Source organism: Lycium barbarum, chromosome 2 (assembly GCF_019175385.1).
Source record: "Lycium barbarum isolate Lr01 chromosome 2, ASM1917538v2, whole genome shotgun sequence".
Classification (NCBI taxonomy): domain Eukaryota; kingdom Viridiplantae; phylum Streptophyta; class Magnoliopsida; order Solanales; family Solanaceae; genus Lycium; species Lycium barbarum.
The window spans coordinates 144,757,484-144,774,568 of NC_083338.1; the positions used below are offsets into that span (position 1 = coordinate 144,757,484).

The 17,085-nt window shown below is 39.4% G+C and overlaps 1 protein-coding gene across 1 annotated transcript; it reads left to right on the forward strand.

Annotated features, from left to right (window-relative positions):
• Positions 1 to 388: 388 nt before the first annotated feature.
• Positions 389 to 1,312, forward strand: LOC132627813 (F-box protein GID2). The gene has a single exon (XM_060343399.1). It carries the CDS (start codon positions 472 to 474, stop codon positions 1,093 to 1,095), a length of 624 nt encoding a protein of 207 aa, XP_060199382.1. The 5' UTR covers positions 389 to 471; the 3' UTR covers positions 1,096 to 1,312.
• Positions 1,313 to 17,085: the final 15,773 nt, after the last annotated feature.

Sequence of the window (17,085 nt, forward strand, 5' to 3'; positions counted from 1 at the left end):
TTTCAGTTCAATTATATTCCTCCCATTATATTACGGTCCAAATATACTCTTTTTATTATATTTTGGCACAAATTTTCCCCTAATTTTGACGGAGGAATACGCGCCAACCTCAGAATTAAATAGCTAACCCTCAATTTTAAATAACTGATTATCTTCAAAATCCACCCGTTTAATCCATCACCGACTCATTCCCTTCAATTTGAGTTCTTTTCTTTGGGGCTGTGGTATTTGATTATGAGCTTTTCACGTATACCTCAGTCAAAATTAAGATAAAGTTGTGAAAAAATATAATAAGGAGGGGTATATTGAACTATTTTTGATAGTATAGGGTATATTTGGCCATTTACCTTTAATCCAACATTAACACCCCGCTACCCCGTCAAACCCCACTACCCTAGCATTCCACCTCCCTAACCGAGGGAATAAAAAGACCTTCATATATCCTTCGATTTTCATACTCAGATCTACAAAATGAAACGGCAATTTAACGGCGGAGATACCGATTCCGTCAATTTGAACGGCGGTGATGAATTCAAGAAGATGAAGAAGAAGCAGGTTGTAGAGTTGCCGATGAAGCGCCAATTTGACGGTGACGAAACTAACGGTGACTTTAATAACAAGAAGATGAAGCAAGTTATAGAAGAGCCGTCATCGGAAGTGTTGTTAGATGAGAATCTACTCTACGAAGTTCTCAAACACGTGGACGGGCGCACGTTAGCAACGGCAGCGTGCGTTAGCAAGCAATGGAACCAAACGGCGTTAGATGAACGTCTTTGGGAACTGATCTGCACAAAAGACAGCCGTAACCAACAACAAACGCTACGCACCGTCGTACTCGCCCTCGGCGGTTTCCGGCGACTGTACTCTCTCTTTCTCTGGCCACTCTCCAAGCCGTCACCGTCACCGTCGCCGTCAGAGTTACCGTCGTCTTCCGCCTGGCCTTGCCTTCCACAGCCGCCGGCGCCGTCTGCTCCGCCGTTAAAATACGGCGGTACGAACACGAGATGGGGAAAAGATGAAGTCAATCTATCGTTATCGTTGCTATCGATTCGGTATTATGAGAAGATGAATTTCAAAGCTAATAAATCAACTTAAGTTGATATATGAGTATTCAATTTCGTAATTTTAACATTTTTATTATCCTGAATTTTTAGCTTATGGTTTGTGTTTTTACTGTATTGAATCATTTATGACTAGATCTGTTGGATCTATGTTGTATCATATGTATGCTTTTGATTTTCCAAAGCAGTTCATGTAAAATTCAGGCCTCATTAATATGTACTAATTGCTATGTGATAAGCATTAATCTTAATTGTGATTAATGATTTTACTTCTTAAAAAAAATGGTTTTAGGATAATCAGATAAATTTGTTGAAAATGGTTTTAGGATATATTCAATTTCGAAATTTAACATTTTTCAGCTTAAGATTTGTTTTTAATGTATTGAATCATTTATGCTTTAGATCTGTTAGATCTATAATATCTTATGTAGCATACGTATGCTTTTGATTTTCGAAGCAGTTGATGTAAAATTGAGGCCAGGTTAATATTAATTGCTATGTGATTAATTAGCATAATCTTAATTGGGAAGTTGGTTGTTTGGATGTGTGAGGAAGAAGGAAAAGGAGTGATTAGTAGTATGAAATATTTTGGGCAGAAACAAACAGATAAGAACAAAGAGGTGGCCACGCTTTCTGGCACTAATAATGGCTTTAGGGAAAAAGATAAGAAAATGACGAAAAAATTCGGCGTCACGTTCGAGATGATCTGTTGGCTCTTGGGATGTATTAATGGCGTGTTATTAAATTCATTTGGATTCAGCTGAGACTGGAATATAGGTATCATTTGGCACTTTGCCTGTTGTTTGGTTGTGTTAAGAAAAATCAGAATATTTCACCTTGTTATCCTATTTGAAAGTCGGTGCTTAAAGTTTGTCCCTTTTGTAAAATTTTACAAATATTGTTCTTTTTATAAATATTGATTCAGCTGTAGATTACTGTATTTTTTTTCCTTCTACAACAACTTGATGTACAAATTTGGATAGCTCACCACGCCAGAAAAATGGAGTAATTCTCCATCCAATCCATATTTTCCATCTGAAGTAAATCCAATGAAAAAAACCTCTCTCCTAGCCTCCCCTCTAAAGAGTGTGAGTGTGGTGGAATCCCTCCAAATTAGTGGAGAATCATGGTAACATCAAAGATGAGACATTCGTTGAATAATTAATGAAAAAAAAGTAGTACACAATTGAATAACACTGTCAAGATTTGTACATCTATAAAATTTGTGAACAGTTTAATAAAATAAGTAAAATGAAGACAAGTCTTTTTAGAGCCAATTTGGATTGGTTTATTTGCTTATAAGCTGTTTTCAGCTTTTTTGAGTGTTTGACTGGCCAGCTTAAAGTCATTTTGTGTTTAAAATAAGCTCAAAAAAATAATTGAGCCCATTTGACTTAGCTTATCTAAAGCAGCTTATAAGCTGAAAACAGCTTATGAGTCAAAAAAAATAAGTTAGACTACCCAACTTATTTTTTTAGCTTATAAGCTGTTTGCAGCTTATAGGCATAAGCCCATCCAAACAGGCTCTTAGTCTGGTAAGATTTGGGAACAACGAACAACATATCGGCCGAACTTTTTATACAAAGTGATGCTCTGCCAAGTACTTATAAGTTATGAACAAGAAAAAATTTGGCTGTCCGCCACAATTTGTGAAATATTTAACAGGATAAGTAGAACGAAAATTAATGTAATTACCGTTATGCTTCACTAGCAAAACTTGTGAAAGCGTGCCGGGTGTGTATAATGCTAAGGTTATGTTTGCATAAATTTGTTAAATGAAAATAAAATTTAAATAATGGTCTCTCTACTCCACAAAAGTAGGAGCTCCATTTGTGAGATCACACTGGATATATTCTTGTTTTGTCTCAAATGATTTTATTTGTGCAAATCACCCGAGAAAATCAGTCAAAAATTGGTTATGGGTTTTGCTGGAAAACTGGGAAGACTGGTTTTTGGGCTTTTGATTAGGATCCACTTCATAAAATTAAGGAATGTTTGCTAGGTAAACTACTACCTAGTGTATATTAGAACATGGCGATAGTTCCCATAAAATCTCCAAGTGTATCCGTTTGGTCATAAATATTACCAGTATCTACATATTTGAACTTCAACTAAAATATTGAAACACTGACTAACATGTACTCTTTAAGTACAGAAGTTCAGTAAAATATTGAAGTACTGACTAACATGTGCTCTTAAGTACAGAAGTCCAGTATATTAAGTTTCAAACGCCTATGTTTCTTAAAGAGAAAATAGTCAAATGGCCCCTCTACATATACTCGGATTAATTATGACGCATTCAATTTTTGCGGGCGATCTATTACCTCCCGGTCTTATTTTTTTTTGTATTTTTGTACCTTTTTTCGGCTGATGTGGCACAAAAAAAATTAGATGCCCAGTTACACAGTGGAGAGTGTTGCACACTCTCCGCCACGTCACTGCCACATTGGAACTTTCTAAATTTTATTAAACAAGTATTAAAATTTTATTTTTAATATATCTTTTCATAAATATATATATTTTTTTAATTAATTTTTCCTTTTTTTCTATCTCAGCCCCGCCAGCGAGCGGCCACTGCCGCAGCGACCCCCCTTCCTTCATCTCCTTCTCTCCACTCCTTGCACCACTGCGCCAATGACCCCTCCTCCCTTCCTTTGTCTCCTTCTCTCCCTCCCGCGCCACCACCACCACCGACGAGTGGCCACTGCCCCACCACCGCCGCCGCCGAAAGTTGGTGTTTTTTAAGAAAACAGAAGAAGCAGCCCCGTGGAAGAGAAATTCTTGAACCCAAATAGGTTGATTTCTTGAAAAGATATGTATGATTGATGATGAAATTGAATGTGTGTGTGTTAATGGAGGAAGAAAATGGGTTGAATGTGTGTGTATTAATCGAGGGAGAAAATGGGTTAGTTGATTTCTTGAAAAAATATTTATGATTGATGAAAAAAATTGAATGTGTGTGTGTTAATGGAGGAAGAAAATGGGTTGAATGTGTGTGTGTTAATCGAGGAAGAAAATGGGTTAGTTGATTTCTTGAAAAAATATTTATGATTGATGAAAAGAAATTGAATGTGTGTGTGTTAATGGAGGAAGAAAATGGATTGAATGTGTGTGCTAATGGAGAAAGAAAATTGGTTGAATGTGTGTGTGTGTGTTAATGGAGGAAGAAAATGGGTTGAATGTGTGTGTGTGTTAATGGAGGAAGAAAATGGGTTGAATGTGTGTGTGTGTGTTAATGGAGAAAGAAAATGGGTTGAATGTGTGTATGTTAATGGAGGAAGAATATGAGTTGATTGATTTGTTGAAATGAAGAAGAAGAAGAAGAAGAAGAAGAAGAAGAAGATAAAATTAATGGAGGGTTTAATGGTTAATTAGAGGTTAATTAGTGTAAATATAATTAATAAAAGAAAAATCAAATGAAAAAAGAAAGGAAAAGTGGCACCAATGTGGCAGAGACGTGGCGCCGATGTGACGGAGAGTGTGCAACACTCTCCACTGTGCAACTGGGCATCTAATTTTTTTTTTGTGTCACGTCATCAGAAAAAAGGTACAAAAATACATAAAAAATAAGGCCGGGGGATAATAGATTGAAAGCAAAGATTGGATGTATCATAATTAATCCGAGTATACGTTGAGGGGACATTTGACTATTTTCTCTTTCTTAAAGAAAAAAAAAATCAACCAAATATTCTAGACACAGACTAAAGTATTTCAAAAGAAATAACTGGCTTTTACTCACATATTTCCAAATGAAGTTTGTGTTCAAATACAACTCCGAACTCACAAGAATTTCTTTTTGACTTCAATTACAAATACCCCTGTGTTTATGGTATGTTGAAGTGTCACAGGCCTTAGTTAAAATGTCCAAGTGAAATTTCTGAACAAGTTTAGGGACCTTATTAAGCCAAAAAAAATAAAAATTGCCCTCGTGCTCAAAACATGTCTGAAAATAAGGAGTAAAATTTATACATCAAGACAATCCCAGAATTCACTAGACTTTTCAGAGGTCGGAAAATCAAACTTGGTTTTCCATCACATGTATAAATTGAACAATTGCACTTCAGTTTTTGACTCGATTCGAATCCTATTTTGAATCGAAGACAGCTGAAGACTGTAACCAAATTGGTTGTTGACTTTTCTAAATCTGCTATACCTGCCTTGATGCACAAGAACTGACTCAATAATACTTTAAAATATCTGCCTATACCTGCCTTGATCACTGGGTACATAATTAGACCGAATGAATTAACTTTGTTAAATTAGAAGCCGACTGGGTGATCTTTATTTTGGTTGGCCACCCACCTTTTTCCCCTTTTTCCTCATTCGTTTTTGTGTGCTCCTGACGAAAAATCATCCATTGAAGGAAAAATTATGGGCGTTAAATGGTTGTATGGGGTTAAATTTAAATTGGTCAAAATGGATTGAGTTAACAAATAGACGGGTAATTAACCCACCAAATGCTATTAGTTCTTAAATGGATTGGGACAAAACGGGCTAAACAATCCGTCATAATCCAACTCATCCAACTCTTATCAAGTTTTAATTTCATTGTTTCTTTTCTTATAATTTTTTAAATTATAAATTAAAGTAAAGTTTATTACCCTTTATGATGGTTATATCTAAGATATAAAAGAAAAAATATAAATAATGGACAAGGTTTCTCATGGTCAATTTGGACGACACATTTAGTCAAAATCAACTCAAATGGAATAAGGTGGGACCGTCAAAATAGACTGAGCTAATAAATGGACGGGTCAAAACTGATCACTGAGCTAACAAATGAACGAGTTAATAGACGAGTCATGTTTTTATCATTTCATCGACTAATTTTACCACCTCTAAGAAAATGAAGAAAAAAAAAAGATACCATTAAGGAACCTGTAGCTATTCATAGTACCTATTTATGTCCAATTTCTTAAGGAGGATCTAGTGGGCAGGTCAATTAGAGTTAACAATATAAAATACCCAATTCCTATGCCCCAAAATGAAAGACCATATTGCATATTTGCATGCATGTTAGTGGTTGACGTAACCTATTACGCAGGCAAAAGATGGAAGAGAGAAAAAATGTCCACTGATTTTTTCCCCCCTAAATACGACTTCAACGTTAATTAACAATTCATGACTAACGAGAACCAAAATTGGACCAAAGAGTGCGAGAGTCCAATAGTTAAACTTCCAGGAAGTTACTTCTTCATTTATTCCATTCAAAAGAATTTGTTGATCAAATGCCTCTTATTTTCATGAACGTACCACTATAAATATAGAGCAAGGATACACCATATTTTCACACAGAACTACACAAATATAAGGAGTACGTACAAGCAAATCAGATAATTATCTCCAAATTCGAGCAAGCTTTTAATTGTTATTGCAACGTACCATAAAAAATGGCAAGAGGTCTCAAATATTTTGCAGTGTTGGTCGCAATTAATCTCTTATTCAGCTCTTCACTTTTCATTAACAGTGAGGCTCGTCCTCTCAATGCTGTTGTTGCTGCCAACGATAAATCCATGAGCAATTCGATAGAGAAAATTATTGATGAATTATATGTTAAGGCAATAAAGACAGGAGGGCCAAGTTCAAGAGGCGAAGGACATGCTTCAACTCTGGGAGGAATCAAGAATTCTGGACCTAGCCCTGGCGCGAACCATTAGTTTGCTGATTATTGATTTAAATTCATTACTTGTAATAATTTTTTATTTCTTTCATTCTTCTTTTCGTTTAGAATAAGTCGTAATAAAGTTTGTAAAATTCTTTTGTTTAATTGATTTTTGATTTTCATGAATAAGGCAGCCTTAGATAATACCAGGTGAAATACAATTGGTCTTGTATTACTTTTTTAGTAAAGCAGAACTTAGTCAAACTATAATATATATCCTCTTCAAAGGATACATATGTTACAAAGGTTACTAATTATTTTCTCCTATAATAATTCCCACGATGTTACAAGATTTACAATGATGTAGAGTTTCGAATTATCAATAGAACTAGTATATCGTGGGAATTATTATAGGGAAAAATAATTAGTAACCTTATAACACATATATATCCTTTGAAAAGGTTTTCCCCCTCAAAACTGTCCCGAATTCTCATTAACATATCTAAACTTTGCGGGGTTCTGTTACCCCGAATTACTTTAAAATGGAATTTATGCCACCTTAATGCAGAACAACCACATCTGAAGTACACGCGCGGAACCTGATTATTACATTTTCCTGTTTTTTTTTCGTCTCCTTTTCTTTCTTCCTGGTTCCTTCTTCCAATTCTCGATCCATTATAAGATGAAAAAAACCCACCATTGCCACTGAGCTCAATTTTCAGCGCCATTTCACAACCAGTTCTACTATTTCATAACTCCAACAACCTTTGAATCACACTAGGAGGAATTGATGCTCTTCTTCCTTTAATAATCACTTTTAGCTTTTGACGGATGGTTTTTCCTTAAATCTTAAATGGGTTTATTTTATCTTTGTATCCGTTCAAATTTTTATTGCTTGTCTATGTTTACGTTCACATCTGATGCCTTCAGTCACCATCTTCCACCCATACATCTTACATTTCATTTTCACCGTCCACCGCAACAACGTAGCTCCGCCGCCTTCACATTCAAGAAGCTCACCTCGTTAAAAACCCTCTCCCCATACCCACTTTTAGTTAAGACTTAAGACCTTCCGTTCGATGTTCAGGTCACGGTTTAATTCCGATCGTGGTACTATTTTTTATCCAAGTACAGTGTGGGATTGTTTTTCTTCTTCTTCTGGTATTACCCTAAAGAAAGTGGGTTTACTTTACCAAACAGCCACACTTTGAAATCTGGGGAGAAATTATATAAGACTCTGGGGATAAGGGGATGGGGATGACGGCTATGGTTGAGTTAGAAAGATTAGAAAGGGTTAGAGAAAATGTGAATCTAATTAAGAGCCTGTTTGGATGGGCTTATGCCTATAAGCTGTTTTCAGCTTATAAGCTGCTTTAGAAAAGCTAAGTTAAATGGACCCAATTATTTTTTTGAGCTTATTTTAAGCACAAAATGACTTTAAGCTGACCAACCAAACATTCAAAGAAGCTGAAAACAGCTTATAAGCAACTTATAAGCCAATCCAAACGGGCTCTAAGTGTTGTTAATTACATAATTTCCAACTAAAAATTGACACTTATACATATTTCAGAATTTTTAAGTAATTTTGTGCCTTTCACTTGCTTTAAAGAGAGTGAACTCACCTTCTCTGCCACATCATCATTTAAGGTGGCATAAATTCATTTTAAATTAGTTTAGGGGTAATAAAACCTCCGCAAAGTTTAGGTGCGTTATTGAGAATTCAGAACAAGTTTGAGGGGGTATTTATGCATTTTCCCTAATATAATTAAGCAAATAAATATATTTTTTATTAACAATTTAAGCTTTTAGATGAAATGGTAATACATTTCAATTTAGATGCGGTGACAACATTTACACAGAGATGTAATCAAAAAAAAAAAAAAAAAGAGTTTTCAAACTAAGAGAAGATTAAGTGGATAATATCCCCCAAGTGACGGAAGCACGGTAGACAGATAGAGATAAATATTCGCTGGCTAATTTTTCCTCAGAGAATTGGGGTCAACACACAGTCAGCAATATTCAATCTTAATCCCTTCCGTTTATCCGTTCAAATGTTCATGTAAAAAGAACAAAATGGACTTAAACTAATCACAGGTAATAGAGCATGGTTCAATGGGTACTTTAACTAAATTCAGCATTTTTGATACAGAAGGGATATACATGTAAAAAGTTTTTTAAATTAAATTTAACAAAATTTAATTTTCAAATTCAAACGAACAAGGAATTTAATGATAAAAACCTTAAAAGTGAACCCATGCATCACATTTAAATTAATCCTGGATCAGCCTTTACCAGTTATTAAAGCAATCATGGGCAAGAGTATATATATTTTCCGAGTGTCTACATCTATTGAGGGAGGAGTGATCGATGTGTTGTTTATCTCATTGTATAATTTTGGACGATGGCTTAAGGTTCATTTCTTCACTAGATTTAAGCATTTGAATTTGACTATCCCAAAATCACTGGAATTCTAATAAGTTGGGAAATCGAAATTGGCTATTGAAATGACTTTTAAGCAGCGACCGATGGAATAATATATTCATTACGTGATTAAAATTGAACAATTGCACTTCACTTTTTGACTTAAGCACATTTAGCAAGATTCTGCATCGAATGACTGCCGTGCCAAACAAGGACAATTCGAAGGAAATATTCTTCTTAAGTATTTTCATGAATACTATTCGAAACAATTTCCAGTCGAAGGGATAATAAGAAAACAACGAGATTTCATTAAGGAAATTTCACCAATTTATCCAATTTTTTAGAGTCTCGGAGGAATCAGTGGACAGGTCAATAAGAGGTAACAGTACAGTATAACATATTATACACCTAAAAAAAAAAAAGAGTTGAATAACTATAAGAGAACTTGTATACGGGTAAAACCGAGGATACAGGCACGCTCGGTTTCCCGTTGTCATGGTTATGCTCTGTCACGATATGACCGTTTTACCGGGAACGCATCTTCGAGTTCGGGCCGGGATGAGACGATAAAGGAAGGGCAGTTGACTGTCATAAGGAGAAGACTGAAATATCCGCCCTCAATCGGATTATTCGGCGTCGATCTCGGTAAAACAGCTGTCACCAGATTTATTTTCTTTATTTAGAATTGTACTACGGTTGAAACTCCTCTACTATATAAAGAGGAGGTTCTCATCCATTAAGGGGGTTGGCAACAGCAAGGACAGAAAGAGTTCACATCAACAATCACAAGAATCTTTTTAAAACCATTCCCATCTGTTCTTAAGTTCATTTTCATTATACTTCGTGTAAGTTTTTAACAGAAGGTATTGACCTCGGTTTCTATACCCGAGGCCAGACGTACTTAATAGTTGGTCAGAACTGCTTCTTTGTTCGTTTATTGGCTTATCTCGCAATTTAATCTTGAATTGAATTTAGCCGCATATCTTTGGCGTCACGCATAAATTTAATTGTTCTCCGTTTTAAGGTTAAACAGTTTGGCGCCCACTGTGGGGCCTTAGATAGTAGTGGCGGTTCAATACAACATTCTGGTTACGCTCGATATTTTACACTTGTTTTTTTAAGGTTTGATTTCAGGTATACCGGAAATGTCGGATTCCCATTCTGTCAACTTCCAAGTGGAACCAAGCCATCACGAGCATGACGATAGGAAGGTACCAAACAAAAACGCGCCCCCCGTTAATCCTGTTCAAGTCGGATCATCGGTGGGCAACGTACCGGCCGGCGAGAATAACGGGGTCATGCTGCAACAGCTCCAAAACCAGTTAGACATGGCTATGGCTCAGTTGCAGGCCCAGCAAGAGATCATAGCACAATTGCAAAATCGGGGCCTGGCACCCGATATTGCCCCATCAGAACAGACCCAGGATACGGAGGAAAGACACATCCCACGGGGTAACGAAACCCACCCCGGGCAAAGCAGCGAATTGATAAGAATGCTCGAAGAATTGACCAAACGGGTCGAGTCCGGTGAAAATAAAATAGAGGCGAACAACAAGAAGGTGGAGAACTACAACTCGAGGGTCGATCAGATTCCGAGGGCTTCACCAGTGTTGAAGGGACCGAATTCAAAAAAGTTTGTTCAAATGTCGTTTCCGCCGAGTGCGGCACCGATGAAAATCCCCAAGAGATTTCGCATGCCCGATATCCCGAAGTACAATGGGACAACGGACCCAAATGAGCATGTGACTGCGTATACGTGCGGTATTAAGGGCGATGATCTCGCCGATGACGAAAGGGAATTAGTGCTACTTAAGAAATTTGGGGAGACTCTGTCAAAGGGGGCTATGATTTGGTATCATAACTTGCCCGAGCACTCGATTAATTGATTTTCCATGCTCGCTGATACTTTCGTTAAGGCCTACACCGGGGCCATCAAGTTCGAAACTCAAAAATCGGACTTGTTCAACGTTAAGTAACGAGATGACGAGACCCTTCGCGAGTTTGTGGCTCGATTTCAAATGGAGCGCATGGACTTACCTCCAGTTATTGACGATTGGGCCGTTCAGGATTTCACCCAAGGGCTCAACTCGAGGAGCTCGATCACATCTATGGAGCTAAAACAAAACCTGATAGAATACCCAGCGATCGCCTGGGCTGATGTACACAACTGGTATCAGTCGAAGATCACAGTCGAAGATGATAAGATTCTGAGGGCTGCTTCAGTATCATGGCATTCCGGTAAAGGGAGTGATCGCTCGAGGAGAGTGATAGATCGGGATTCCATATCGTCATATGATAGGTACCAACCTTACCCGCTCGATCGAAGGGGAAACGGGCGTAACAACGAATCGGGTAAGAATGATAGGAGAAACGATCGAAGGAATGATCGAGGCCAAAATAGCCGTGGTTTGGTAAACAGAAATGCTGTTGATAGAGCTCTGGGAAACAGAGAAATTCCAAGGTTATCCGAGTACAACTTTTGCATCGATGTAGCAACCATAGCGGCGACCATTATCCGAAACAAAGAAACAAGACATCCGAGGGCAATCCAATCTGACCCGAAAAAGTGGGATAAAAGTCTTATTTGTAAGTATCATCATAATCACGGCCATCGAACCGAGGATTGTCGACAGCTGAGAGAGGAGGTCGCCCGTCTGTTCAATTTGGGACATCTTTGAGAATTCCTAAGCGAACGAGCAAAAACCTATTTTAAAAACCTGAACTCCAACAAGAAAGATAGGCCGGAAGAGCCTCAACAGGTGATACACATGATCATGGGAGGAACTGACGTTCCCATTGGGCCGATTATAAAAGCGCACAAAAATATCTATAACGAGGGAAAAGTGTATCCGGAACGATGACCTCGATGGCCCCATCACATTCAATGACGAGGACATGGAAGGCATCGCCGAGCCGCATAATGACGCACTGGCAATATCTGTCCTTGTCAATAAGTTTAGAATTAAACGTGTGCTGATTGATCCAGGTAGCTCGGCTAATATCATCCGATGGAAAGTCATCGAACAGTTGGGACTACTAAATCAGATCGTGCCGGTAATACGGGTCCTCAACGGATTCAACATGGCATGCGAAACTACGAAGGGTGAGATCACTTTACCGATCAGTATGGCAGGAACTACGCAGCAGACCAAATTTTATGTGATAGAGGGAGACATGGGATACAATGCATTGCTGAGCAGACCGTGGATTCACCTCGTAAGAGCGGTTCCCTCAATTATGCATCAGGTATTGAAATTCCCGACTCCAGAAGGTATCAAAACCGTCTGTGGTGAACAGCAGGCCGCAAAAGAAATGTTCGCGGTTGAAGAATCTGTTAAGACTATAAAGGCGCCAGATCGGAGCGAAGGGAAGAATGCCAAATAGCAATCACAGATCCCGATCCCGAAATCTTCAGAAGATCGAAACGGAGACACACCAGACGAAGAGTTAAAATTCGGAGTAACGAGAACCTTTGTCGTGCTCGATGATTCTGATGCCACTAAGTCCACAGTCGAAGAACTCGAGCAAGTCATACTGTTCATGCATCTACCAAAATAGAAGGTATACCTGGGCACGGGGTTAACCCCCGAGCTCAGGAAAAAATTTATTGAGTTTCTTAAAATTAACTCAGCTTGCTTTGCTTGGTCTCATTTAGACATGACAGGTATTCCACCAGACGTGACGATACACAAGTTGAGACTGGATGCAAGTTTTCCCTCGGTCAAACAAAAGCGGAGGCCACAACCCGAGGTAAAACATTCATTCGTCAAGGACGAGGTAACCAAGCTCCTTAATATAGGATCCATTCGAGAGGTAAAATACACAGATTGGTTAGCTAACGTTGTAGTAGTGCCTAAAAATGGGAAAGTTTAGAATGTGCGTAGATTATAAAGATTTAAACAAATCCTGCCCGAAGGATTCACTTCCTTTGCCCAAAATCGATCGCATGATCGACGCAACCGCGGGTCACGACATGCTGGGTTTTCTCGATGCCTATTCCGGGTACAACCAAATACAAATGGACCTGGAGGATCGAGAAAAAAACCTCATTTATAACTAGGTTTGGCACATATTGTTATAATGTAATGCCCTTCAGCTTAAATAATGCCGGTTCCACCTATCAGCTTTTAGTCAACCGAATGATTGAACACCAAATAGGGAGATCCATGGAAGTTTATATAGATGACATGGTCGTTATGTCCCTGCGAGCAGAGGACCATTTGAATTTTTTGTAGGAAATGTTCAGCATATTAAGAAAGTACAACATGAAGCTGAACCCGAAAAAATGTGCCTTCGGAGTCAGATCGGGCAAGTTTCTCGGATTCATGGTATCAAATCAGGGAATCGAAATCAACACGGATAAGATAAAGGCAATCGAAAATATCACCGTGATAAACGACATCAAAGGGGTACAAAGATTAACGGGACGGATAGCTGTCCTAAGTCGATTTATCTCCAGATCCTCGGACAAGAGCCACAGTTTCTTCTCATTGCTCAAGAAAAAGACTGACTTTGCATGGACCCCGGAATGTCAGATGGCCTTGGCAGAAATCAAAAGGTACTTATCAAGCCCACCTCTACTCCACACACTAAAAGCGAACGAGTAGTTATATCTATACTTGGCGGTGTCCGAGATAGCGGTGAGCGGTGTTCGAGCCGGTTTACTATGTAAGTAGAACCCTCGATGACGCCGAAACCAAGTACCCACATTTGGAAAAACTCGCTTTGGCTTTATTAAGTGCATCTAGAAAATTAAAACCTTACTTTCAATGTCATCCCATATGTGTCGTAACGTCGTACCCCCTAAGGAACGTCATGCATATACTCGAACTCTTAGGCCGACTAGAAAAGTGGGCTGTGGATATTAGCGGGTATGATATTGAATACAAACCCCGAACTACAATCAAATCACAAATACTAGCAGATTTCGTGGCCGATTTTGCACCGGCTATGATCCCCGAGGTCGACAAGGAGATGTTTCTTGCCTCGAGGACTAGCACGAGAGTCTGGACCCTTTACACGGGTGGTGCGTCTAATGTAAAAGGGTCCGGGTTAGGGATCGTTCTCAAACCTCCCTCAGGTGACATAATAAGACAATCTATTAAATCGGCTGATTTAACTAACAACGAAGCCGAGTATGAGGCTATGATTGCAGGTTTAGAACTGACTAAAAGCTTGGGAGCCGAGATCATAGAGGCCAAGTGCGATTCTCTCCAGGTGGTCAACCAAACGAACGGAACCTTCGAAATCAAGGATGATATAATGCGGAGATATCAAGAAAAATTCCAGGTTGTCCTTCGCCGGTTCAAGGTGAGGACGTTGGAACACGTACCCCGGGATCAAAATAATGAGGCGGATGCCCTGGAAAATCTGGGATCCTTGGTCGAATTAGAAGGGTTTGCCTCCGGAGCTGTGGTGCAGTTGACAAAATCAGTCATAGAGACCGGCCACGCCGAGATAAACTCGACCAGCCTCACTTGGGATTGGAGGAACAAATACATAGACTATCTCCAAACAGGAAAGCTACCATCCGATGCCAAGGAATCAAGGGCCCTTTGAACTAAAGCAACTAGATTTTGTTTGGTCGATAGCTAGTTGTACCGAAGGTCATTCCACGGCCCCTTGGCGAGATGCGTAGGACCAGGGGAAACCGACTATGTTCTGAGGGAAGTTCACGAGGGGACTTGTGGAAACCATTCGGGAGCCGATTCATTGGTCTGCAAGCTGATCAGAGCAGGATACTACTGGAATGAGATAGCAGAATATGCCAAAACATTCCTTCAAAAATGTAACGAATGCCAAAGGCACGCCCCGTCAATACATCAACCCGGGGAATAGCTCCATCCGGTCCTCTCCCCATGGCCATTCATGAAACGGGGCATGGATATAGTGGGATCTTTGCCATGGGCCTCAGGTAAGACGCAATTTATTTTACTTATGACTGATTATTTCTCTAAATGGGTCGAAGCACAAGCACTCAAGAAAGTCTGGGAAAAAGAGGTCATTGATTTCATTTACGACCATATAATCTGTCGATTCGGGGTACCAGCGGAGATCGCGTGTGATAACGGAAAACAGTTCATAGGTAGCAAGGTCAGCAAGTTTTTCGAAGAATACAAAATCAAGAAAATCTTATCAACCCCGTATCATCCGAGCGCGAATGGCCATGCCGAGTCTAACAATAAAACCATACTGCAGAATTTAAAGAAAAGACTGGTCGGCTCTAAGCACCGATGGAAGGAGGTTTTGCTCGAGGTTTTATGGGCTTACCGCACAACGGTAAGATCAAGCACATGGGAGACTCCATTTTCCCTTATATACGGTCGAGGCCCTGATACCCGTCGAGGTTGGTGAGCCAAGCTTAAGATTCAGTTATGCCACTGAGGACTCTAACCATGAAGCAATGTCTGTCAATATGAATCTCGTGGACGAAAGTTGGGAAGCTGCTCATATTCAGATAGCCGCACAAAAACAAAGGATGCAAAGGTATTATAACCGGAGGACCAACCTCAGGCATTTTCAGATTGGGGACTTGGTACTGAGGAAGGTCACACTTCATATGAAGAACCCTCACGAAGGGAAATTAGCCCCGAATTCGGAGGGACTGTACCGAGTCACTGGAATAACTGGGAATGGTTCTTATCAGCTCGAGAACGAAGACGGACAACAGCTGAAAAACAACTGGAATGTAGCACATCTAAAACGATATTACTGTTAAAGGTACGAATAACTTTTCTTTTGCTTTCTTCTCTTTCGATCTAACCACGCATGGATACAGTCCGAGGGATAACGAAACAGCACAGCGGACACTCGGAAGTCAAAGATTTAGGACTGAAAGCACGTGTTGCACTCTTTTTCCCTTTGACCGTTTTGTCTCGAAGTGGGTTTTCGGCAAGGTTTTTAATGAGGCAGTGCTGAACAGCGTGCTACACATATAGAGCATACCGATCAAAGACCGGAGACCGGGGACTGCACATACCGGGCTAATAGTACCCGAGCCCTCATACTTCGGACTCGAATACTAGGGGACTATTATATCATGAGTTAAGTGATAACTATGTAAAAGCCAAGGCCTGAACGATAGGATCAAATGTAAGGACCAAACGATCGATTGAATCGTGTCCACTTAGTTTGTTCTTGCCGCGGCAACAATTGCGAATGCATCTCTGGCCGGTTTTTCAATAAAAAAACTTACTTGGATCAAAAGGATCCAATTTTTCCAAATACCGAAAAACTATAGCATAAACAGTTAAAGACTACGGTATAAAAAACATATGTAAACTCGAAAGCTGCGACCTAAAACGGTTAAAGACCACGGTCTAAAAACGCAAAAATGTCGTGATCGGGTCTGTCTTGCAAATTATAAATAAAGAAACGACTAAAGTCAACTCGGACTAAAACCCAATCACGATCCGTTACCATTTGAATTTTATCCTGGCCAAAACAATATGGAAAATTATAATGATGGCATAAACCGAACAAACATTGAACCGAGAAGTACTTTGCAAATATCAAATACAAATTTTGATTCTCATTCATACATACATAAAGTAGATTTACAAAGGCTCGGGCTAGTGGCCTCAAAACAAAGGTGTAAAAACAAAAGAAGGGACGCAAGGCCCCGAACCTAATCTTCACCCGACCCCTCGGCCTCTTCATCGGCTGACTCGAGGTCGATATCTGAATCCTCAGGGTCGAACGCAGCCTTTGCTTCCGCTTCAAGCTTTTTGGCTTCCTCGGTCAGATCTAATAAGTCCACACCAGTGGCTTGAACTTCTTCAACGGTTTTCCTTCGGGATAAGCACCAGTCGTACTCAGCTCGAAGATTACTGGCCTTTTCGGCAGCAGTCACATCGGCCTTGTACTACTTTAACATATCGTTATAACCCGAGAACTGGTCAAGAGCCTTTCCATGCTCAGCTTGCAGATCGATGATGACCCGGTTAAATCTATCCCGTTCAGCTTCGGCCGCAGCAAGTGATGAGCTAAGGCCATTCATTT